Consider the following 25,320-nt stretch of genomic DNA (forward strand, 5'->3'; position numbering starts at 1 on the left):
ATGCAAGATACCGAAAATACAAATAATACAAATGAATGGGTCAATTGGATTGAAGAAGCTGTTGATAAAGAACATTTAAAATTTTATGAATATGAAGAATTTAATAATATTCAACATATTGGTACTGGAAGTTTCGGAAACGTATATCGTGCAAATTGGAAAAATTCAGGAAAACTAGTTGCATTAAAATCGTTTATTAGTCTTAATAACTTCACCATGAAAGAACTCGTTCGTGAGGTATTTTAATGCAGTATAATACATTTTTTTTTCGTCTATGAATTTTTATCTAATATATTTATTTCAAATATTTTATTTTTTTATTCAGTTAAAAATTCAACGCAAAGTTGATTTCCATGATAACATTATTAGTTGCTATGGAATAACAAAACTTGAGTTAGGTATTATTAACATCACATTGATAAATATAATATTCTTTTAATCGCAAAATTTTACAAAAGTTCATTTAGTAATTACTTCTTTTATTCATTAGAAAATCATAATATTTATCGGTTAGTATTGGAATACGCCGACGGTGGTACTCTTCGAAGTTATTTAAAGAAAAATTTTAACAAGCTTACTTGGGATGACAAATATAATATGGCATACCAGTTATCTTGTGCCGTATCATGCTTACATAATGAAAAAATAGTGCATCGTGATTTGGTAATGTATTTGTATTATTAATTTATAAAAAATATTTAAATAATTTATATGTTTCTTTAATAGCACTCCTGTAATATACTAGTCCGTAATAACACAATCAAATTAGCAGATTTTGGATTATCTAAAAGAATTGGAACATCATCTAATTTTCAATCTAAATTATTTGGTGTGATTCCTTATGTCGATCCAAAAAGCTTTAGTAGACGAAGAAATAATAATAATCAATCAACACAAATGTTCTCATTAAATGAAAAAAGTGATATTTATAGTATAGGCGTATTATTTTGGGAAATATCTAGTGGGCAGCCTCCTTTTTATGTTGAGGATGAAGAATATGATGTTGGTTTAGCTGTGGAAATTTTACAAGGTCTTAGAGAAACTGTTGTTCCTGATACTCCTGAAGAATATATTAAAATTTATACCGGTGAGTAATATTTTAATTTTTAAATTTTATATTCTAAATATTATTAATTCTAAATTATGTTTGGTTTTAGAATGTTGGGATGGTGAACCAGATAATCGTCCAACTATATATCAAGTCGTTGATTGGCTAAATGCAATAATTATAAAATCAGATGTAATAGTAGATAATCATCAAATGTCAAATGAACAAGAAAATGATTTTTTTATAAGTACTAATAATTTAGAATTACGAGATTTATCTCAACTTATTCAAAATTTTGATAAAATGAATACTAAAGAAATTGATTCTATGGCAATATCAAGTAAACAAGAAAATCTTTCAACTGAAAAAGATTTTAACATTATAGTTGATGAAATAAATGATTTTATTTATAAATTAGAAAATAAAGGAATCGATTGGAAATTAAAAAAGCAGCAAGTTATTGAATATCTTAATAATCATAATTTAAATTCACAAGAATTTTATAATTGGTTATTAAATAATCAAAATAGTTCAAATTCTATTTTTATTCTTGGATTTTTTAATTATTATGGAATTATAACAAGTGAAAACAATGATAAAGCATTTAATTTGTTTATTAATGCATCAGAAAAAAATCATACATTAGCACAAAATTTTGTTGGTTTGTGTTATAGACATGGATATGGAACTATAAAAAATGATAAATTTTCTTTTGAATATTATGAAAAAGCTGCAAATGATGGAAATATAGGTGCAGTGTATAATCTTGGTATTTCATATAAAAATGGAATTGGTGTTGAAAAAGATTATAATAAAGCTTTTGAATTGTTAAAGCAATCAGCTGAAGAAGGACATATAATGGGATTAATGATGTTAGGATATTGTTATGAAAAGGGTATTGGAACTAAAGTTGATAAACAAAAAGCAATTGAATTATATCAAGAATCAGCAAATTTAGGAAACGAGGTAGCACAAAATAATCTTGGTGTTATGTATAAAAATGGAGATGGAATTGCAAAAGATATAGATAAAGCGATTTATTGGTATGAAAAATCTGCCAAACAAGGATATGAGCCAGCAAAAAATCATTTAAAAAGACTTCAAAAAAAATAAGTTTTTTAATAAACTATTCTCATTCAAATTTTAAAATTTTAGATCATTAGTTTACAGTATTTATTTTTATAAAAATTTACAAAATAGTAAACACACCGCCCTAAAATAATGATAGTTAAAATTTTTACCTATTTTATTATATATACTTTATTTTATAATTAAACATACTCGTAAGAAGACATTTTCGATCTAACATACCTATTAATAATGGAAGCACATTGAGACTTATCGCGAACCTTCAATTTTTCAATGGATTTTCTTTTTATTAACTACAAAAAAGAAATTTATTAATCAGAATTTTTTTATTTATAATAATAATTTAAATACTTTATTTATTATTCCATCTATTATACAATGTATAGTCTTCTTTTTTTTCAATAGGATCCATTTGATAGTTTTTTTTTGATAACTGAAGGTCCCATATGAAAAAATGAACACTACATTTCTTTAAAACCCCTATAAGTATTATTTTTACTAAGACCTTTTTAACTAAAATTTTTAATGATCGTATCTTTTTTTCAAAATTAGAATTTAAAAAATCATCATAACTCTAAATTAATGCAACTGTAACTAATTATAGTGAGATATTGAGAATTTTCTTTTACAAAAAGAAGAATAAAGACATGAATATTTGAATTTATAAAAACACTTTTTAGAGAAAATAAATTAAAATAGGAAACGATTTCCAATTTTATTTGAATTTCTTTGGGTCAACTTTTTTATTATGGGCCGGTGCAAAAAGATTCGTACCTCAACAAAATGCCAATAAAAAAATTTTTTATTATATAAATGTTTATTTATTTATTTAATTTGAATTGATATATGTTTGGGAAATATAAAAATATAAGTGTAAGATTAAATTGTGTATTATCAATTAAAATTACTATAACCACTAAATTTTTATTGATTAATTGTGCATTTTTTATATTATATTCAAAGTATTCTTTAACATATTTAAATGCCATTATCTAAAATTTAATTAAAACTTATGAAATTTTTTTTTTTAAACGAATTTAATAATGTATCATGAATGGATAAAGATTTTGAATGAGAACTTAAACTTACAATTTTCGCAATTATTTTAAAAAAATGGAATGCGATAAATTAATGACAAGAATTAATATGATTATAAAGAAAAGAGCAGGGCTAGCTAGAACAACTCCCAATTTTATAATTTACGAAAAAGATATCTTAGGAGTCAAATATATTTATGACCTACAGATGGAAATGTTGTGCAAGAATTTGTTATATCAAGCAAACGGAAATAACAAATTAAAAATTTTATTTAAAATTAAAATGATCCAAGAACAGAAAAATTTTTGGACTTCGAGATGTCCTGGTGAATTAGAAATAACGAATTATAGGAAAAATAATTGGATCATATCGGCATTAAAGGCGCTAAATAACGAAAAAATAAAAATTTGCAATCATGAAACTAAAGATTTTAAAGAAAATCACAGAATACAAGGAGGAAAGATAGATTTAATAGAATTACTTGAAGAGAAAGACTTCGTGACAAGTGCACAATCAAGAAAATCGAAAAATATAATGTTTCTAGAAGACATCCTGGAAGCGGATGGTATTACGTTATTAAAATGGAAGCATTTATGTAAGGAACAAGTACTGAACACGAAAGGTAAAACCCCAAAATGGTTCAAAAATCTAGAACACAAATTAATAGCAGATGAGAGCGGACAAGTAAGAAGAATAAAAAATGAATTTATAGGACAATCACAAAAAGAAAACATTCACGTAAATTTATTTGATGAAAACGAAAAACAAGATAAAAGTAGCATTATAACTTGGAACGACGAAGGTGAATACCCGATATTTAGTATAGATAAAAAAAGATCGCAGAGCAAAAAATATAAAAGAATAGGTATACATTTAATATTAGTCGGAGACCATTACGACCTAAACAATTCACCTCGATTAGAAGAATGCCAAGAATGCTACAGAAATATTAGTAAAAAAAAGGGGAACAACGAATGTTTAATATATATAGAAAATGAAATCAGCAGAAAAATGGACAGAAGAAAAGAAGAAGACGATATCAAACCTTATGAAACTTTAAATAACACTAGGGAAACGGGAACCGTTGTAAGTCCGGAGCAATAAGTCGTTTCGTCACCCAAAAGCTGCCTAAAATCTGCAACTAAAGAAACAAACAAAATATTAGCAGACGTTACATTTTGTTAAAAATAAAAAAAAAGACAAAGAAAAAATATTTAAACACATACCGTAATGCATCTATGGAGAACCGGATTTCCAACCTTACCGAAATTCATGTCCATAGATATTTGAAGAAACTGTCTAAAAAAAAGTAATAAAACAAAATGTTACTAGTAAAAGTTTTGTTATTTTGTTAAAACAAATAACAAAGTAAAAAAAATATCTTACCTAAATCTAACGCGTCCAGATGACTCTAAAAAAAGTGAAGATGAAATATTAGCAAACATTTCGCTAAAAGAATTGATTTAAGTAAAAAGAATACTTCACTTACCAAAATATATGTCCAAGAGACTCAAAGAATCACCTACAAAAGAAAAAAAAGAAAAGAACTATTAGTAACATTTCATTAAAAGAAAAATAAAAAAAAAAGTCTGAAAGGGCCAAGTTTACACCAAAATTTATTCATAAAAAACCATTTTTCCTTGGCGCTGCTGGTAACTTTCAGTATTTTGTTTTAAACATCAACCATCTAAAAAAAGAGAAAAATTGAATGTTAACAATGCTTTGTTAGAATAAATAAATTCGAAAAAATACATTTGCAGATGTTCTCACCAAGTTTCTATGTATCCAAAGGGCTAAGAAACAATGCCTAAAAAAGAAAAAAATGTTAAAAACCGGTCATCAAGATAAAAAAATTAAAGAAAAAAAAATGAAAACCTGAAATATCACGCTCAAGGAAACTAAACACCAGAAAAAGTGAGAGAAGTAAGGGGAAGGGTAAGACGAAGGAAATAGGAAAGTACTTTTTTTTTTCATGTGACTTATTTGTTTGATTATTGATCTTATCAGATGTGATACGCGGAGTAACGCGACGCGACAAAATTTTTTCAAATACGGGGTCTTTTTTTTTTATATAATGAACATGATACATTTTGCTTTATCAAGTAATCAAGGACATTGCATACAATGTTACTAAAAATAAAAAGTATAAAGGGAAATAAGCAGGGGCATTATGTTTCAAAAAGGAAATTGTGGTAATGACGTAGGTGGAAGGAAGGAAAAATTACATGGGTTAAACCGGTACTACAAATTTATCTAGTTCCGTACAATAAATAGTCCTTCGCTACGCTCCGGACAATAATAAGAAAAAATGAATGGTTAAGATCTTATACAAAAGAAGATAAAAAAGATGAATTATTTAATAAAAAAATAGAATTAATAGATAAGATAATAAAAACGAATGAAGGAAATTTTACGGAGCTAATTAAAAATAGTATTTTTGAAGAAAACGAATCAAATTTGGGAACAAAACGAAGATTTTGCCTCTTAATCAACATAAACAAAAAGAAATGGGATATAAATGATAAAGGTAAACGAATTTATCGTTATAACGTAATTTGGAAAATCTTCGAATTAGAAACTAAAAGAAATTCAAATGAAGAATTGATATTTTTAGCGAATCATGAATGTAATAATGAAAACGAATTTAAACTTATTTTATGAAGTATAATCGTGGGAATTTTAATAATTAGTGAGAATAGCGAGTTAATTTTGGGAATTAATGAGAAAGTTAATAGATTAATATTCGAATTTATTAACAATTTTAGTAATAGGAAAAAGATAGATAGTGATTTCTATCTTGAACTTTTATTTTTAGAGAATTTTTTAGAAACGAATAATATTGAACTAATCGAAAAAAATGAAAAAACATATAGAATTATAAAAGAAAAAAGAAAAGAGATGCAAGAAATGCTAAAAAACAAGAACGTAGTTAATACGATAAAATATAATTTTGAGTTAATAGAGGAAGGATTGATAAATAACGAATACAATTTAATTTGGAATAATAGATTAATTACAGGAGGATTTCGATCATGGAGAAAAGCAGTAACGAATGCAACGTGGAAAAATGAAATTTTAAATAGTGAAAAATTAGAAGATTTATTCATGTACAATTATAGAAAAGAATTTGATTGGATTACAAGCTTAGAATTCATCAGTAATAGAATTGAATTTTCACAAAGACAATGTGGTGCTAAAGATACGATCGACTGCTCATACAGAATTAAAAATTTGCTCAAAGAACAACCACGTATAAAACTTTATATAGAAGAAATACTAATAAAATAGATACAGATAAATGTATAAGATGTGGGAAAATAGAACTAGAAGATTGGGAACATATATGGATATGTGAAGATAATGAATTTTCAATCGATGAAATTATACGAGAATCACCATATAAATTTGAGAAAATCCTAACCGACTCCAATTAAAGTGAAGAATTAGATATATTAAGAAACTATAATTGTGAATTTATTAATATAATTGAAAGCCCATCAAATATTCTATTAGGAAAAAACAGAAAATGGGAATTGATCAGAGGAATATATAATAATAAATTCAATGATTTATCAAAAGAGAAGAAAGTCAAAGATCTGATAAAAAGACTCTGGATTTTTACATACGAAGAAATAAAGAATTGTATATGGATTCTGCGATGCAACAAAATAAAAAGGTTGGAAGAAAAAGCCCAAATAAAAAAAGTAGATTTAAGAAGGAAAAGAGATGAAAAAGAAGATATAATAGAAGAAGAACACGATAAACAATCGGAAAAAATAAAAAAACAAAAAACAAATAAAAAATTGGATAAAAAAGAAAAAACAAAGAAAAGTAAACAAATTAGTCTAGTAACGTTAGATAAAATGAAAAGATCAATTACAGATGGTAATAATATAGCTAGATCTTGGGATACACCTATTAAGATAGCGAATAGTTAAATTTAGACTTAGTATAGATAGATTTAGTTATAGTTCGATAAATACTTAGTTATAGGGTTTGAAATTTTTTCAAGCTCTAGGTGTTTAATTTTAATTATGTAATTTTTATGATTAAATAATTAATAAAATGCATTACTATTTAAAAAAAAAAAAAAAAAATAAACTTACAATTTTACACTTTACAACTATTTAAAAACCTTCAATTAGTTAAAGTTTGTGGTAATAAGTAGAGATAAAATTTTTTTTGATAATTATAGTATTTTGCTATTTTAGAACAAGAAAATAAATGCTTTTTCTTTGTTTATTTAAATTAATTTTAAAAATTCTGATATTTTCCATTTATTAAAAAGGAAATATTGTAAATTATTAGACAGTTTAATATTTATTTGCATTTTATATGTAAAGTTTTAGCATGAATATACTGCTGCTATACCTTATTTTAATTTGATATCATAATTTTAATTGTACTTTTAGTAATTCCCAATGCTTCGGCAGTTTGCTTGTGTAATATGAACATCAGATGGCTCATCCTCATAAAATTAATTTAAAAAGTGTAATTGCAATCATTAATTATTACTATTTTTTTGTTATATTTTAACAGTATTCTATTTTATTTTAAAAAAGAAAAAAGGATGATATAAGAAAGAAAATTAAAAATCAAGTACTTCTAGTTATTATTTATCAAATATATGACTCAGACCATTATATTTTGTTGTGCAATATTTGACCTTAATGTAAATCTTATCTATTTTTAGTGAGGTACGAATCTTTTTGCACCGGCCCATATGAAATAAATTAAAAATGGTATGTGATTTCATAATGGTGTAGTTAGCCGAAAAACGGAGCCTAATCGATCATCCGGACCCAGTTTAATTGCAGAAAATCCATTGGCTGAGCCTCACGTTGCGGCTAGTTATTTTTCATTTTTTTTTTATTTGTTTCTATCTTAAGAAAAGGATATCACTATTATCACTATAATAGAGTGGTTAGCCGAGAAATGAAATGTAAAGTAAAAACAACTGAACCTTAATTGCAGAACCGGAAGGACTAAAAGACCTAAAAATAATGAAATAGAGTTAGTAAGAAACAAAGTGTAAGAATGTAAGTTAGAAATAAAAATAAAAAGAAAAAAAGAAAAATACCTCGAGACTGAAAGAATCGAGGAAACGAACCTTGAACCTATAATGAAAATGAGATTTGAACAAATGAACATGACGCGATCATGTGGCTAATCTGGCCAATCAAAAATATTAAATCTGCCGCATGACCGAATACCCAGCTGACCCAGCCAATGTTTACCAATTCCTAATATAATTTATACTATCATTCTAATATTATAATTATAATTTAATTATTATTTTATTAATTTTTGTTAACTAATTATTACCTATATTAAATTCCAATTATAAACAAAAAAACTGCTGTAACCATCTTTAATTTACTTAGCATTACATTATAATACTAAAATTTTCTATTGAAACAAACTCATTGGTCCCAGTGCGGAGCAATAGGCCCGCCAATACTATATTTAATCTTATAATAATTACCTATATGAAAATTTACCTATTCCATTTAACCGAAATGTCATCTTACCGACATGTAAAATTACCTGTTCATCAAAAATTTGTTAGCTGCGCCTCACTCCTTACTGCGTCTTAACTGAAATGTAAGATTATATACCAATCTAATTATCCCTTTGTAATCTTTTCTCTATTTTTTTTTCAAATAGAATGGCTAGAATTTAGAAACAAAAAAATTTTATATCATTGAAAATATTCCTTGCTTTCTTATTGGACTTAATAATAATACTGTATTTCACTATGTTGATCATGGCTTGTCGGTAAAATAGGGACGGAACGTTAAAGATGCCGGTGAAGGCGAAATGACGCTGGTATAATTTTATGTCGGTAAATAGGTGTCGGTGAATACGGACATAATGATAGTAGTTTAAAAGAGATTTATTTACAAAAACTTGAAATTCTCTACTAAATTTAGAGAGAAAAATTTGTATATACAGTATTTATTACAATTTAATAGAAACCGCAAATTAGATTTCAAGGATGCTTAATATTCGTTCTCATATGAATAATGCAACTAATATTGAAATGATAAATAATAATATAACATACAATTGATACATCATTATTACTACAAAATACATATTATCAATCGAATTATATTTTCACACGATTAAAATAACGTGTTCAAATATTGAAGTTCACCGGTTGAAAAATTTTGAAGATTTATTGAAATATTGTTAAAAATTTAAAAAAAACTATCAAATTGATAATATTTTAACCAAAAAAGTTTTACATTTATTAACTATAAAATCATCATCACCCTTTTTTAATATACATTCATTTAATTGAGAATGAAAATTTCCAATATTAATAATATTAATTAGAAAATTTTTTAATTTATAGAAAAAAATGAAAAGAAAACCATTAGAATTTTTTTTATATTAAATACAAATTATAATTTAAATATTCCAAACAATATAAATGTAATCTTTGTAATGATACATTTGATGAATTAGAATATTCTTATTTCATCTTATAGTACATTTTAAAAAGATTCCAATATGTTGTTGGAATGATTATGGTAGGGATCATTTACTCATTTTATTCAAATAACGTAATACTTTATACCGAATAAAAAAATTTGATTTTATCAAGAGAGTTGTATATATCTGAATAACATTCTATAAATAATTATTTGACTTTAAATTATAACAATATTATTAAATGTTGTACCGTAAAAAGAATATATTAAAAGTATTTAATAATTTCAAAATTTCTTGATGACGTCATTACATATCTGAAAAGCACGTGTGACAGGTTAGGCCCAAATAACGGGCGACAAATAAGTTTTGGACCACTAAAAAAAATCTCTGTTGTTTTTGAACTCGTGATCAGGTGAAAACATCATCCCTTCCTATTATAGTTGTGATCGACACTAACTGGTCACACATGCAAATGAAAATTACTGCGTACTGTGCATCAACTGACTTTTTTGTTTGGTGGTACGCTTGTACGACTATCATCGGAATATAAAATAGGCATACACAATAAAACTTTACTTTTTCTAACTTCACCGCTAACTTATCATTATTCAATACGTTCGATAATATCAAAATGCAAGAGGATTCATCTCAACTTATTCAAAATTTTGATAAAATAAACATAAAAGAAATTGATCCTATGGTAATATTAAGTAAACAAGAAAATTTTGATTTTAACATTATAGTTGATGAAATAAATGATTTAATTTATAAATTAAATAGTAAAGGAATTGAATGGGAATCAGAAAAACAAGTTATTGAATATTTTTATAATCATAATATAAATTCACAAGAATTTTATAATTGGTTATTGAATAATCAAAATAGTTCAAATTCTATTTTTATTCTTGGATATTTTAATTATTATGGAATCTTAACAAATAAAAATAAAGAGAAAGCATTTAATTTGTTTATTAATAAATTAGAAAAAAATCATATATTGGCACAACATTTTATCGGTCATTGTTATTTTTATGGAAATGGAACTATGAAAAATGATAAATTAGCTTTTGAATATTATGAAAAAGTGGCTAATAAAAATTTAACATATGGCCAATTAAGTCTTGGTTATTGTTATAGAAATGAAATAGGCGTTGAAAAAGATTCAAAAAAGGCTTTTTATTTGTATGAAAAAGCTGCAAATAATGGAAACATAATAGCAATATATAATCTTGGTATCTTATATGAAGATGGAATTGGTACTAAAAAAGATAATAATAAAGCTTTTAAATTGTTTAAGCAATCAGCCGAAGTTGGATATTTAGGTGGAATAATGATGTTAGGATATTGCTATGATTTAGGTATTGGAACTAAAATTGATAAGCAAAAAGCGTTTGAATTATATCAAAATGCTGCAAATTTAGGACATAATATAGCACAAAATAATCTTGCTTTAATGTATGAAGAAGGAGATGGAATTGCAAAAGATATAGATAAAGCAATTTATTGGTATGAAAAATCTGCCAAACAAGGATATGCGTCAGCAAAAAATAATTTAAGTGACCTTCAGAAAAAAATCAATAATTTATAGTAATTTCTCTTTAATTATTAAATTAAAAGGTTAAAACATTTATTTAGTGTTTATTTTTCCTTTGCTTTAAACATAAAATAAATAAATTGTTATAATTTTATTATATATTTTTTATAATCATTTTTATATAATTTTCTTTTATGTTTAAACATAATTTCATTGCTGAAATCCGTGATTTTATGACATCACTTTCTCTATATTATCACGTTGTTATTTTAGTAACGTAACAATCATTGTACGTTAACACGAAATTGCAATACATTTACAATACTGTTTTTGCGTTGTTTGATATATTGTGACTATATCATAAATATGGCTTTTTTTATATTAAATTTTTTAAGTATTATTTTTTTCACTTTCATAATATTGATGTTGAAAATGTGACTACAATGCTTATAATTGCATAGTAACGAACTAACGATGATGATACTAGTATATTATACTGAAATAATCAATTGGTTTTATGCCACAGATATTTATACTTAAGTATCAGCTAATGTAAGACAAAAAAATTTAACAATAATTTCTTAAAATATTTCTGAATGCCATTTATTTTTTTATTATTTATATTCATTCTATAGACACTAGTAATGGATATACATATCAAAATCAAATTTATTTTATGTCAAGCAGGAAAAAAAAAATCAAATTTCGGGGAAAAGCCCCTAATTTATATAAAATTATGTATCACATGATTAACGTGACAATTTTAACAGATCAGCCACTTTTTTTTAAAAACTTTAACAAACCTTTTTCCTTTCTCACAGTCTCACCCTTTGCCTTCCCCATCTTTTTCTCTTTCTCTCGTTTCACTCTCTCAAATAAAAATCTTTAGTGGAACTTTTAGCAACATGTTGATATTTTTCTTTATTAGACAAAAATCATTGCATTATGCAATGAAAATTAAGAGTTCATAATGATTTTTTTTTAAAAAAAATAAGTATATTATAACTTAAATGTCAATATAACTTCGGTAAAAAAATGGATTGAGAAAAAGCTAGAGAATGAGTGTATTCATTATTTTAAATATGATGAATTTATAATCGATGAAGAAGAAATTGGTAGAGGAAGGGCAGAATTCTGGTAAGATTTTCTTTTCTTTTTTTTAACTTTATTTTTTTAATGAATGGTTCTAATGGTTCATTTTTTTTCTTTCTTTAGATGACACAAATTTCTAATTTTGGAAATAGTGTAACGACGATCGATACCAATTAAGGGAATTTCACATAAAATGAAATTTCGAAAAAAGAAATTTCAAAAATCTGAAATTTCAAATTTCAAAATTTCGATTTTCATAATTTTGTCACTTTTGGTCCAAATGGTACACCGTAGTATTATATTCGACATCTTTTATAAAAATAATTGATATTTTTGATTAATTATTTTTAATTAACAGTAAACAGTTAATATCAAATGCACCTTTGATTTTTAATTATTATTTTTGAATATAAATTACAAACCTTAATTAAATGATTTCTGTAAAATAATTGACCTTATTAAAATTTTTAATAATAATGAGATTATCAAAGAATTTTTTGTTTTCTTATTAAAACATTTTAGTTGTCATCCTTTCAAGAATTTCAATGATTTTTTTCTTCTGAATAAATACATTATTTATCATGGATTATTTTCCCAATAGTAAATAGACATGAATATAAAGGTTCTTCAGTTTATTTCTGAAAAATATTCCAAGACTTTTTTAATAATACAATGCATACTTTGGTTTTCTTTTTTATTTAAAAGTAAAAAAATTGAACAAAGAAAGTGACTTATTTATAATTTCATATTATGTGATTTAATTTATATTTATAATTACATATTTTCTTTTTATTCTAATTCCTCCACCATGATTATCTTTAAGAATAATATGACTTCTTTATAATTGTTTTGCTTTGGATTTAGGGATGGCAACGGTTGGTTATGGTCAGTTATCAGTCAGTCTAAAGTTGCTGGAGAAACTAGGAGGTTTTGGCAAGTTGGCGAAATGCCAAAATAGTGAAACTTTGCCAAAACTATATGAAAGTCTTATTAAAAAGTTAGCGAAACTCTGGAGAAAAGTGAAACCTGACAAAACTTATTATAAATGCTGAAACTGCCAAAACCTTGCCAAAACTATAATAAAACTATAGTAAAATCTTGGAGAAACTAATCGTAGAATTTTGGAGAGGTTTGGGCAGGCAACCTTAAGTCAGTCATAACCAGTTAAGGGCCTTTGACTGACCAACTATTTTGGCTGACCATTTTTCTGACCATTTAACTGACTGTTTAACCAACCATTTAACTAATCACTTCTTTCTTTTTAACAAATTTTAATCAAAAAAAAATGGTATTTAACTTTTTTTATTAATTAAGTTTGTAAAAAAAGTGTTAAGTGAATAAATTTGGCTAATTAATCAGTTAAACAGTCGGTTAAACAGTCAGTCAAACTGGTTGGTTACAGCTGATTTCATAATGTACGGGACACTTGGCAAAATTTAAAGAACTCGTAAATATTCAGTAAAGTTTGAAATAAGATAAAATTATACCACCATTCTCAGATAGTACTCCAAAATTACTAGCATATAATTTTTATTTTATATCAAGCTTTACTGAATACTTCTGAGTTCTTTAAAATTTGCCAAATGTTCCGCACATTATGAAATCAGCTGTAAATGGTTGTCAGAAGCCTTTGACCAACTGATATTGGTCACGATTATAACCGGTCATGACTGGTTAATGACCATGACCATTGCCATTCCTATTTGTATTCTATTTTCACTAAAATTTAATTTATCTTCCTTTAAAAATCACCTATTTAAATGGATAATTATTTAAATGAATATTATTAAACTAATTAGCTAATATCGATATGTGTTATATTATAGAATTTCTCATTTAATCTAGATATGGAATCCCAATATTATGAAAGAATTATATTCTGTAAAGAAAAGCTTTTGAATGATTAAAATACTAAATATATATAAATTGTTACATTATAAACATCTTTATAATTGCTAGTAATAAGTATAGTTATAAGTAAGGTTAAAAACTTTTAATTGATTAATTTATTCACCTTTACTTTTTTTTAATGGTAAAGGTTGGATGATTTTTATCAAAATCATTTTGTATAGAATATCCAAAAACTGACTAGGAATTTTCTTTTATTTTAGCTTTAAGATTTATGTTTTACTTACTTATTATCATTTTACAATTGAGTTATTTCCTATAATTTATTTTTAAAAGTAGCAAAGAATACAAGCATTAAAATTTTATACTCTTAAATTTTTTATATTTGAAAAACATTTGAAAGATATTATAATATACATAAATTATGTTTAAACATAAAAGTAAATTATATAAAAATGATTATAAAAAATATATAATAAAGTTATAACAATTTATTTGTTTTATGTTTAAAGCAAAAGAAAAATAAACACTAATAATTAAAGAGAAATTACTATAAATTATTGATTTTTTTCTGAAGGTTACTTAAATTATTTTTTGCTGACGCATATCCTTGTTTGGCAGATTTTTCATACCAATAAATTGCTTTATCTATATCTTTTGCAATTCCATCTCCTTCTTCATACATTAAAGCAAGATTATTTTGTGCTATATTATGTCCTAAATTTGCAGCATTTTGATATAATTCAAACGCTTTTTGCTTATCAATTTTAGTTCCAATACCTAAATCATAGCAATATCCTAACATCATTATTCCACCTAAATATCCAACTTCGGCTGATTGCTTAAACAATTTAAAAGCTTTATTATTATCTTTTTTAGTACCAATTCCATCTTCATATAAGATACCAAGATTATATATTGCTATTATGTTTCCATTATTTGCAGCTTTTTCATACAAATAAAAAGCCTTTTTTGAATCTTTTTCAACGCCTATTTCATTTCTATAACAATAACCAAGACTTAATTGGCCATATGTTAAATTTTTATTAGCCACTTTTTCATAATATTCAAAAGCTAATTTATCATTTTTCATAGTTCCATTTCCATAAAAATAACAATGACCGATAAAATGTTGTGCCAATATATGATTTTTTTCTAATTTATTAATAAACAAATTAAATGCTTTCTCTTTATTTTTATTTGTTAAGATTCCATAATAATTAAAATATCCAAGAATAAAAATAGAATTTGAACTATTTTGATTATTCAATAACCAATTATAAAATTCTTGTGAATTTATATTATGATTATAAAAATATTCAATAACTTGTTTTTCTGATTCCCATTCAATTCCTTTACTATTTAATTTATAAATTAAATCATTTATTTCATCAACTATAATGTTAAAATCAAAATTTTCTTGTTTACTTAATATTACCATAGGATCAATTTCTTTTATGTTTATTTTATCAAAATTTTGAATAAGTTGAGATGAATCCTCTTGCATTTTGATATTATCGAACGTATTGAATAATGATAAGTTAGCGGTGAAGTTAGAAAAAGTAAAGTTTTATTGTGTATGCCTATTTTATATTCCGATGATAGTCGTACAAGCGTACCACCAAACAAAAAAGTCAGTTGATGCTCACCTTGGTACAGTACGCAGTAATTTTCATTTGCATGTGTGACCAGTTAGTGTCGATCACAACTATAATAGGAAGGGATGATGTTTTCACCTGATCACGAGTTCAAAAACAACAGAGATTTTTTTTAGTGGTCCAAAACTTATTTGTCACCTGTTATTTGGGTCTAACCTGTCACACGTGCTTTTCACATATGTAATGACGTCATCAAGAAATTTTGAAATTATTAAATACTTTTAATATATTCTTTTTACGGTACAACATTTAATAATATTGTTATAATTTAAAGTCAAATAATTATTTATAGAATGTTATTCAGATATATACAACTCTCTTGATAAAATCAAATTTTTTTATTCGGTATAAAGTATTACGTTATTTGAATAAAATGAGTAAATGATTCCTACCATAATCATTCCAACAACATATTGGAATCTTTTTAAAATGTACTATAAGATGAAATAAGAATATTCTAATTCATCAAATGTATCATACAAAGATTACATTTATATTGTTTAGAATATTTAAATTATAATTTGTATTTAATATGAAAAAAATTCTAATGGTTTTCTTTTCATTTTTTTCTATAAATTAAAAAATTTTCTAATTAATATTATTAATATTGGAAATTTTCATTCTCAATTAAATAAATGTTAATTAAAAAAGAGTGATGATGATTTTATAGTTAATAAATGTAAAACTTTTTTGGTCAAAATATTATCAATTTGATAGTTTTTTTTAAATTTTTAACAATATTTCAATAAATCTTCAAAATTTTTCAACCGGTGAACTTCAATATTTGAACACGTTATTTTAATCGTGTGAAAATATAATTCGATTGATAATATGTATTTTGTAATAATAATGATGTATCAATTGTATGTTATATTATTATTTATCATTTCAATATTAGTTGCATTATTCATATGAGAACGAATATTAAGCATCCTTGAAATCTAATTTGCGGTTTCTATTAAATTGTAATAAATACTGTATATACAAATTTTTCTCTCTAAATTTAGTAGAGAATTTCAAGTTTTTGTAAATAAATTTCTTTTAAACTACTATCATTATGTCCGTATTCACCGACACCTATTTACCGACATAAAATTATACCGGCGTCATTTTGCCTTCACCGGCATCTTTAACGTTCCGTCCCTATTTTACCGATTGACCAACATAGTGAAATACAGTATTAATATTAAGTCCAATAAGAAAGCAAGGAATATTTTCAATGATATAAAATTTTTTTGTTTCTAAATTCTATCTGTTATATTTGAAAAAAAATAGAGAAAAGATTACAAAGGAATAATTAGATTGATATATAATCTTACATTTCAGAACTTGAAATAATTTGAATTAAGGCGCAGTAAGGAGTGAGGCGCAGCTAATAAATTTTTGATGAAATGTAATTTTACATGTCGGTAAAATGACTATTTCGGTAAAATGGAATAGGTAAATTTTCATATAGGTAATTATTATAACCGGACCAATGAGTTTGTTTAAATAGAAAATTTTAGTATTAAAGATGGTTACAGCAGTTTTTTGTTTATAATTGGAATTCAATATAGGTAATAATTAGTTAATAAAAATTAATAAATAATAATTAAATTATAATTATAATAATATTAGAAATATTGGGAATTGGTAAACATCGATCATGCGGCAGATTTAATATTTTTGATTGGCCAGATTGGCCACATGATCGCGTCATATTCATTTGTTCATCAAATCTCATTTTCATAGGTTCGAGGTTCGTTTCCTCGGTTCTTTCGGTCTCGAGGTATTTTTCTTTTTTTCTTTTTATTTTTATTTCTAACTTACATTCTTACACTTTGTTTCTTACTAACTCTATTTCATTATTTTTAGGTCTTTTAGTCCTTCCAGTTCTGCAATTAAGGTTTAGTTGTTTTTCACTTTACATTTCGTTTCTTATTTTTTTATTTTTTATTATTTTGTTTCTGTTTTATATTTCGTTTTTACTAATTTTATTTCATTTTTTTTAGATCTTTTAGTTCTTTCGCCCAGTAATAGTTTTTGTATAAATCTATACCAAACGGGCTCATCGGCTCGAAATTAGCTCAAATTTATGCAAAAAATAATCCAAATTTAAGCCAATCTAGAGCCAATTATATATGGATGAGTCCATTTGGTACAAATTTATACAAAAACTATTTACTGGGTCGGTTCTATAATTAATAAAGGTATGTTTTTTATTTTTTTTATTTTGTTTCTATCTTATATTTCGTTTCTTACTAACTTCACTTTTTTACTTTATGATTTATTTTTTTACTTGGTTTCCTATCATTATCTTTTGCTACTCAACCTTCTATCATAATCATTTTTTTTATTTTTGTCTCTCATCATTTTCCACCTCCTATTACTTCTCATTATTCCATTCTTTTCGTCTCCCATTATTTTCTATTACATCTTTTCATTTTCCATTATTTCTTATTCTCTCTTGTTTACTTCCCATCATTTCTTTTTGTCTCTCATCACTCCTTTTCGTCTCCCATCACTCCTCTTCATCTTCCCATCACTTCTTTTTGTCTCCCATCGCCTTCCATCACTCCTTTTCGTTTCCCATCACTCCTCTTCACCTTATCATTATTCCTCTTCATCTTCTCATCGCTCCTTTTCATCTCCCATCACTCCTTTTCTTCTCCTATTACTCCTCTTCATCTTTCTATCACTCCTTTTCGTCTCCCATCATGTCCTATTTCTCCTTTTTGTTCCTATCACTTTATTACTCTTTTTTACTCCCCTTCATCTTCTATTACTTCTCATTACTCCATTGTTATTTCATTTTTTTATTGGCATCTTTTTTCTTGATCATTGTAATTTACTTTTCTTTCATTTGTATCACTTCATTAAAAAATAAATACATTGATTTTTTTCTTTAAAATCGTAAATGTGTGATTTAAATTTTAATATTTGCAAATAAAATATCATTAGATAAGATTATTTTGGATAAATATGTTTGCAAAAATTTTTTTTTTTAAAGTAGATCTTTGCGATAAAATTTTTAATCAGCCGTCAGCCGATTAATATATTGTACATCATGTGACATATTTGAAAAAAAACCCAGGCGACAATCGCCCAGGCGACGTTTAGCAATTCCCAATTATATTTACAATAATGTAGCTATTTATATTACTGATTTGACGTTTGAGTGTAGAATTAAGGAATTGTGAAATAATAATTATCAATAAAGTTGATTAACTTTTAGAAGTATTTTCGAAAAAATTTTAATATTATGAAAATAATACACAAATATTTTTATTAATTAAATTATAAATTTTATAATTATTTCTTATTATTTTATATTACGTCAATCTTAAATTTATAACAAACTTAGGAAAAATATTTGAAGAATTAAATGTATTAGAATCTGTTCATTTATTTATTATTATCCTTTTGATATTCATTTTACTCATTTTACTTGATAAATTATTAATTTAACTAAACCATTTGAATTAAAATCTTTATTCAAAAATCTGGTGATTATTTAGAGTATTTCGGATATGGATTTGGTTATTTTTTTTTGATTTTTATGAATTTGAAAATCAAACTATTTATCCAGCGTTCAATTTAATTGAAAAAACCTTAATCATCTTTCTATTAACGTATCTCAATTTTCCTATATGTTACTTATTTTTTTTTAAAAAATAATAATTTTGTAAATATATTTAATACAATATTTTATTTCTTTATTTAATAATAATAAAAAATTAAAAAAAAATTGGGGGAAAGAAAAAGGATAAAAAAAGAAATCAGTTTAAAAAAAAGGAATCTGAAAAAAAATAAGTACCGAAAAAAATCCTGAAAAAAAACGGTCCAAAAAGAGTGAAAAAAAATTTTTTTAATAAAAATAACAATACGATCTAAAAAAAAAGATCGAAAAAAAATTAATATAAAAAAATCGGTCTTAAAAGACCGAAACATTAGGATTATTTAATAATAAAAAATATTTTTTTCAGTTTGGGAAAAAAAATTAAACCTAAACGGGAAAAGAATGAGAAAACAAATTTTTCGGTTTGAAAAAGGATGAAAAAATTTAAACCATTAATAATCAAAAAAAAATTTCTGATTCACATGGATCTATAGCATGGGATTTCAAGTTACACAATTCAAACTATTTAAACTATTTATACATGCTCGTCTAAATGTTACGGTTACACATTGTATTTTTTTAGTTTATATATAGATGGTGATGATGGTGGAATATGTGAAATGGAAGTCAGCAAAATGGCGTCTGTTAATTTCATCCCGGTGATGTACTATAACTAGGGATGGAATCGGTTCAAATTGAGTCAACCCGAGTCGATTCTGGAACCGATCTTAAATTTAAAAGGTTCTGGATCTCTTTTAGCTTTAAACTACTTTTAACCATAAAAACCGTTCTGAACTTCGAACCGACTTCAAGAACCGTCTCAAATTGGTCATCTGACAATCACACACCAACTCCAACTATCATTTAAAGGCCAATCAAAATTTTTCTGATTGATCATCATCACATGCTCTACTTGTGTCTCATATTTTTATTAGAGCAGATGTGGAATTAGAACCGACGAACCGATTTTCATCCCTAACTGTAACCCATTACGTCATCTTAATGTAATCAAATTATTAAATTAATGCCAAATAAGTTCAAAGAATCAGTAAGATATTCGATAGTTTAGATTCAACGTCTGTCTGACGGTAGTATATATTTTATTTCTCTCAAATTTTTTATATTATCATTATAATTTGAACTCTTTCTTCAAACACATTATCATCTCCCTATAAAAAATTTTCAGAAAAATGATCACGTGTCTGAGTTTCTTCGGAATAAAAACTAGTATAAAAATGATCAGTTTTTTTCAGAATTTTTTTTTTATAGGGTCTGAGCCTGATAGATCACAGTTATTATTAGTAAATATATTTTTAAACTGTATCCAGACTTTCCGCTAAGTTTGTATTACTGAAACTAATTCCGCCGAGCCGAAGTGGAAGTTTCAGATTTAATATTATCCAATCAAAATTTATCCCGTTTTAATTTATTTAGGGTGATGATAAAGATTTTAATGTAGTATATTTGATATCAAATATTTAATTAACATCTTTCATAAAAATAATTGATATCTTTGATTAATTATTTAATTATTTTTAATTAATAGTAAACAATTAATATCAAATACACCTTTGACAAATTTATAATTATTTTTGAAGAAATTATATATAACATTAATCAAATGATTTTTGTAAAATAATTGACCTTATTAAAATTTTTTAATAATAATGAGATACTAATGAGATTATTGAAGAATTTTTTGTTTTCGTACTAAAACATTTTAGTTGTCATCTTTCCAAGAATTTCGGTAATTTTTTTCTCCTGATTAAATACATTATTTATCACGGATTATTTTCCAATTAGTAAATAGACATGAATATAAAGATTCTTCAGTTTATTTCTGAAAAATATTCCAAGATTTCTTAATAATACAATACATACTTTGGATTGTTTTCTTTTTTATTTAAAGGTAAAAAAAATTGAACAAAGAACATAATTTCATATTATGCAATTTAATTTATATTTATAATTATATATTTCTTTTTATTCTAATCCCTTCGTCATGATTATCTTTAAGAAGAATATGACTTCTTTATAATTGTTTTGCTTTGTATTCTATTTTCGCTAAAATTTAATTTATCTTCGTTTAAAAAATCACCAATATAAATGATAACTTAGAAAAAAATTAAATGGATAATTATTTAAGTGAATATTATTAAACTAATTAACTAATATGTGCCATATTATTGAAATTCTCATTCAATTTAGGTATGGAACTCCAATATTATGAAGAATTAAATTCTGCGAAAGAAAGGCCTTTGAATGATTAAAATACTAAAATATAAATAAATTAGAAATGAAATGTTACACGATTAAAATTAATCATTGCATTAAATAATTGTTAGTAATAAGTATATTTGTAATTAAGGTTAAAAACTTTTAATTAAAATATTTATTCTTTTTTTTTTTATGAGAAAGTTAGAAAAGCTAAAATGATCTTTTCAAAAATCATTTTGTATATAAAATATCGAAAACTGACTAGTAACTTTCTTTTATTTTCAGCTTTAAGATTTATGTTTTACTTATTTATTATCTTTTTACAATTGAGATTTTCCCTATAATTTATTTAATAAAATAGAAAGAATGCAAGCAATAAATTTTTGCATTTTTAAATTTTTAATATTTGAAAGAAATTTTAATTTAAAAAGAAAGATATTATGACATACACAAAAATGATTATATAAAATAGATAAAATTATAACAATCTATTTTTCATATTTTTAAAGCATTATATTTATAATCTTATAAAAAAAAATACTGTACGTAATTCTGTAAATAAATTATTTAAAGTTTTTACAATTTAATAATTCAAGGAAAACTATTATAAATTATTGGTTTTCTTGTAGTTTCTTTAAGCTATTTTGTGCATCTTGATCTCCTTGTTTAGCACATTTTTCATACCAATAAATTGCTTTATTTATATCTTTTGTAATTCCATCTCCTTTTTCATATGTTAAAGCAAGATTATATTGTGCTACATCATCTCCTAAAATTGCAGCATTTTGATATAATTCAAATGCCTTTTGTTTATCAATTATAGTTCCAATACCATTATCATAACAATATCCTAGCATTATTATTCCTCCTAAATATCCTCCTTCAGCTGATTGCTTATACAATTCAAAAGCTTTATTACAATCTTTTTCAATACCAATTCCATTTCTATAACAATCAGCAAGATTATATATTGCCATTAGGCTACCATTATTTGCAGCTACTTCATACCAATAAAAAGCTTTTTTTAAATCCTTTTCAACACCTATTTCTTTTTCATAACAAAAACCAAGGCTTACTTGTCCAGGTGTAAAATTTTTATCAACTGCTTTTTCATAATATTCAATAGCTAACTTACCATTTTCCATAGTTCCTTTTCCATAAAAATAACATTCACCAACAAAATATTGTGCTAAAATATGATTTTTTTCTGATGCATTAATAAACAAATGAAATGCGCTTTCCTCATTTTTATTTATTTCAATTCCATAATAATCAAAATATCCTAGAATAAAAATAGAATTTGAACTATTTTTATTATCTAATAACCAATTATAAAATTCTTGTGAATTTAAATCATAATTATTAAAATATTCAATAACTTGTTGTTTAACTGAATTTATTACAAGTCCTTTATTTATTTTTTTAAAAATAAAATCATGTATTTCATCAACTATAATGTTAAAATCTTCAATTGCAAAATTTTCTTGTTTATTTAATCTTGCTATAGGATCAATTTCTTTAATAATTATTTTATCAAAATTTTGAATAAGTTGAGATATATCTCCTTGTAATTCTGAATTATTAGTACTTAAAGAAGTATCATTAAATTCTTGTTCATTTGTATACTCCTCGGTATCTTGCATTTTAATATTATTGAGCGTTATCAAATGTATTGAATAATGATAAGTTAACGATAACAATAAAGTTAAGGAAAAAGTTAAGGAAAAAGTGAAAGTAAAAGTATTAAAGTTTTATTGTGTATACCTATTTTATATTTTTTTTTCTCCGATGATAGTCGTACAAGCGTACAGTGTGATTTAGTATTACCTGTTACCAAACAAACAGACTTTGGTACCGCAGCAGTATTCACTTACATAATGACGTCATCAAGAAATTTTGAAAAAAAAAAATTACTATAAGGCCGGGCAAAAAAAATTTTTAGATTCTCGTGACATAAAATTTTAAAAATGACCCGGCCGGCCGGTATTTTTTTTTTATATATGTAAAATTTTTTCATGTGTGAAATTTATTTACGCACATTGGCCAAAAACTTAAAATCACGTGATAAAAATTTTATACTATAAAAAAAAAATTTTCCATTTTTCGAAAAACTGATCCGGCCGGATCACGAGAATCTAAAATTTTTTTTTGCCCGGCCTAAATTATAACAATAATATTATTAAATGTCGTACCGTAAAAAGAATATATTAAAAGTATTAATCACATAATTATTTACAGAGTATTATTATAAGATATATACAACTCTCTTCTTGATAAAAATATTCGTTATAAAGGCTGACGTTATTTGAATAAAATGAATAAATGATCCCTACCATAATCATTCCAACAAGTTATAAGATGAAATAAGAATATTCTAATTTATCAAAAGTATTACTATTATAAAGTTTACACTATATTGTTTAGAATATTTAAAATATAATTTAATCTAATATAAATGTAATAAATATTATTTTTGAAAAAAATTCTAATGGCTTTCTTCTCATTACTTTCTATAAAATTAAAAAATTTCTAATTAAAATTAGAAAATTTTTATTCTCCAATTAAATGAATATTAATTAAAAAGGGTGATGATGATTTTATGGCTAATAAATGTAAAATTCAAGTTTTTGTAAATAAATATCTTTTAAACTACTATTATCAAACTACTATTATCAATCATTGCGTCCGTATTCACCGATCTATTTTACCGACATAAATTATGCCGGCATCATTTTGCCTACTTGCCATTTCATCGCACAAGCCATGATCATCATAGTGAAATACAGTATTAAATCAATAAGAAAGCAAGAAATATTTTCAATTATATAAATTTTTTTGTTTCTAAATTCTAACCGTTCTATTTGAAAAAAAAAAAAATAGAGAAATGATTACAAAGAAATAATTAGATTAGCGCTATATAATCTTACATTTCGGAACTTGAAATAACTTGAATTAAGGCGCAGTAAAGAGTGAGCGCAGCTAATAAATTGGTAAGCTGGTAATTTTAAAACGGAATCCTATAAAAAATTTTTCAGAAATGATCACGTGACTGAGTTTCTTCGGAATAAATTGATCATTTAAAGAAGTTTTTTTCATATAGGGAGTAGGTAAATTTCATATCGGTAAAATGAATGGCGTCGGTTAATTTCATGCAATTGAAATGGCCGTAACCCGATACGTCATCTTAATACACAAGACTACAATAAATTACCGGATTTCTTTAAAAATGCTTGGTAATTTTCATATTGCATGAAAGTTTATAAATTTCTGATGAAATCGTTCAAATTTTTTTTTATTTGAAAGCTAGTCCATTGTAGATTTTAAATTTTAAATAAAAAAAGGATATTTTATAGTATGGAAAAAAATTGTCTAATTGTTAATTATGACAGCCTTTTTTAGAATTATTTTGTATATTTATTTACATAGATAGGTTTTAGAATGTCAATTATATAACATTTTTAATTACATTTTTAAAAACTACAACTGATTAGCTTTCAAATAAAAAAAAATTTATTAAAATCTATTGAAAATTGACAGATTTTTGTATATCTAGAAAAATGCCAATTTTACTGAAAATTACTAATAAACTTGAAAAATAATAGTAAAATATAGTAAAATAGGCATTTTTTAAGATATATACAAGTCTGTCAAATTTTAACAGATTATAATAATTATTTTTTTATTTGAAAGATAATCAATTGTAGTTGTTAAAAATGCAAATAAAAATGGTTGACATATTTGAAATTTTAAAAGTTAT

At 24.5% G+C, this 25,320-nt stretch overlaps 6 protein-coding genes across 6 annotated transcripts; 3 read left to right on the top strand and 3 right to left on the bottom strand.

The window, feature by feature from the left end:
* On the top strand, positions 1 to 2,161 carry OCT59_024214 (uncharacterized protein; the record flags this gene model as incomplete). The annotated part of the gene is made up of 5 exons (XM_025308278.2): positions 1 to 237; positions 326 to 398; positions 491 to 663; positions 727 to 1,087; positions 1,158 to 2,161. 5 exons carry the CDS (start codon positions 1 to 3, stop codon positions 2,159 to 2,161), a joined length of 1,848 nt encoding a protein of 615 aa, XP_025181799.2.
* Positions 2,162 to 4,241: 2,080 nt separating this feature from the next.
* On the bottom strand, positions 4,242 to 4,799 carry OCT59_024215 (uncharacterized protein; the record flags this gene model as incomplete). The annotated part of the gene is made up of 5 exons (XM_066135272.1): positions 4,242 to 4,316; positions 4,402 to 4,474; positions 4,562 to 4,586; positions 4,665 to 4,697; positions 4,784 to 4,799. 5 exons carry the CDS (start codon positions 4,797 to 4,799, stop codon positions 4,242 to 4,244), a joined length of 222 nt encoding a protein of 73 aa, XP_065991311.1.
* Positions 4,800 to 6,073: 1,274 nt separating this feature from the next.
* OCT59_024216 (uncharacterized protein) lies at positions 6,074 to 6,463 on the top strand (the record flags this gene model as incomplete). The annotated part of the gene is made up of 1 exon (XM_066135273.1): positions 6,074 to 6,463. The coding sequence occupies one exon, from the start codon at positions 6,074 to 6,076 to the stop codon at positions 6,461 to 6,463; it is 390 nt and encodes a 129-aa protein (XP_065991312.1).
* Positions 6,464 to 10,247: 3,784 nt separating this feature from the next.
* OCT59_024217 (uncharacterized protein) lies at positions 10,248 to 11,306 on the top strand (the record flags this gene model as incomplete). The annotated part of the gene is made up of 1 exon (XM_066135274.1): positions 10,248 to 11,306. The coding sequence occupies one exon, from the start codon at positions 10,248 to 10,250 to the stop codon at positions 11,202 to 11,204; it is 957 nt and encodes a 318-aa protein (XP_065991313.1). The 3' UTR covers positions 11,205 to 11,306.
* A 3,334-nt stretch (positions 11,307 to 14,640) lies between these two features.
* OCT59_024218 (uncharacterized protein) lies at positions 14,641 to 15,597 on the bottom strand (the record flags this gene model as incomplete). The annotated part of the gene is made up of 1 exon (XM_066135275.1): positions 14,641 to 15,597. One exon carries the CDS (start codon positions 15,595 to 15,597, stop codon positions 14,641 to 14,643), a length of 957 nt encoding a protein of 318 aa, XP_065991314.1.
* A 6,577-nt stretch (positions 15,598 to 22,174) lies between these two features.
* OCT59_024219 (uncharacterized protein) lies at positions 22,175 to 23,206 on the bottom strand (the record flags this gene model as incomplete). Its single annotated transcript, XM_066135276.1, has 1 exon — positions 22,175 to 23,206. The coding sequence occupies one exon, from the start codon at positions 23,204 to 23,206 to the stop codon at positions 22,175 to 22,177; it is 1,032 nt and encodes a 343-aa protein (XP_065991315.1).
* Between the last annotated feature and the right edge of the window lie 2,114 nt (positions 23,207 to 25,320).

Source organism: Rhizophagus irregularis, chromosome 4 (genome assembly GCF_026210795.1).
Source record: "Rhizophagus irregularis chromosome 4, complete sequence".
Lineage (NCBI taxonomy): Eukaryota > Fungi > Glomeromycota > Glomeromycetes > Glomerales > Glomeraceae > Rhizophagus > Rhizophagus irregularis.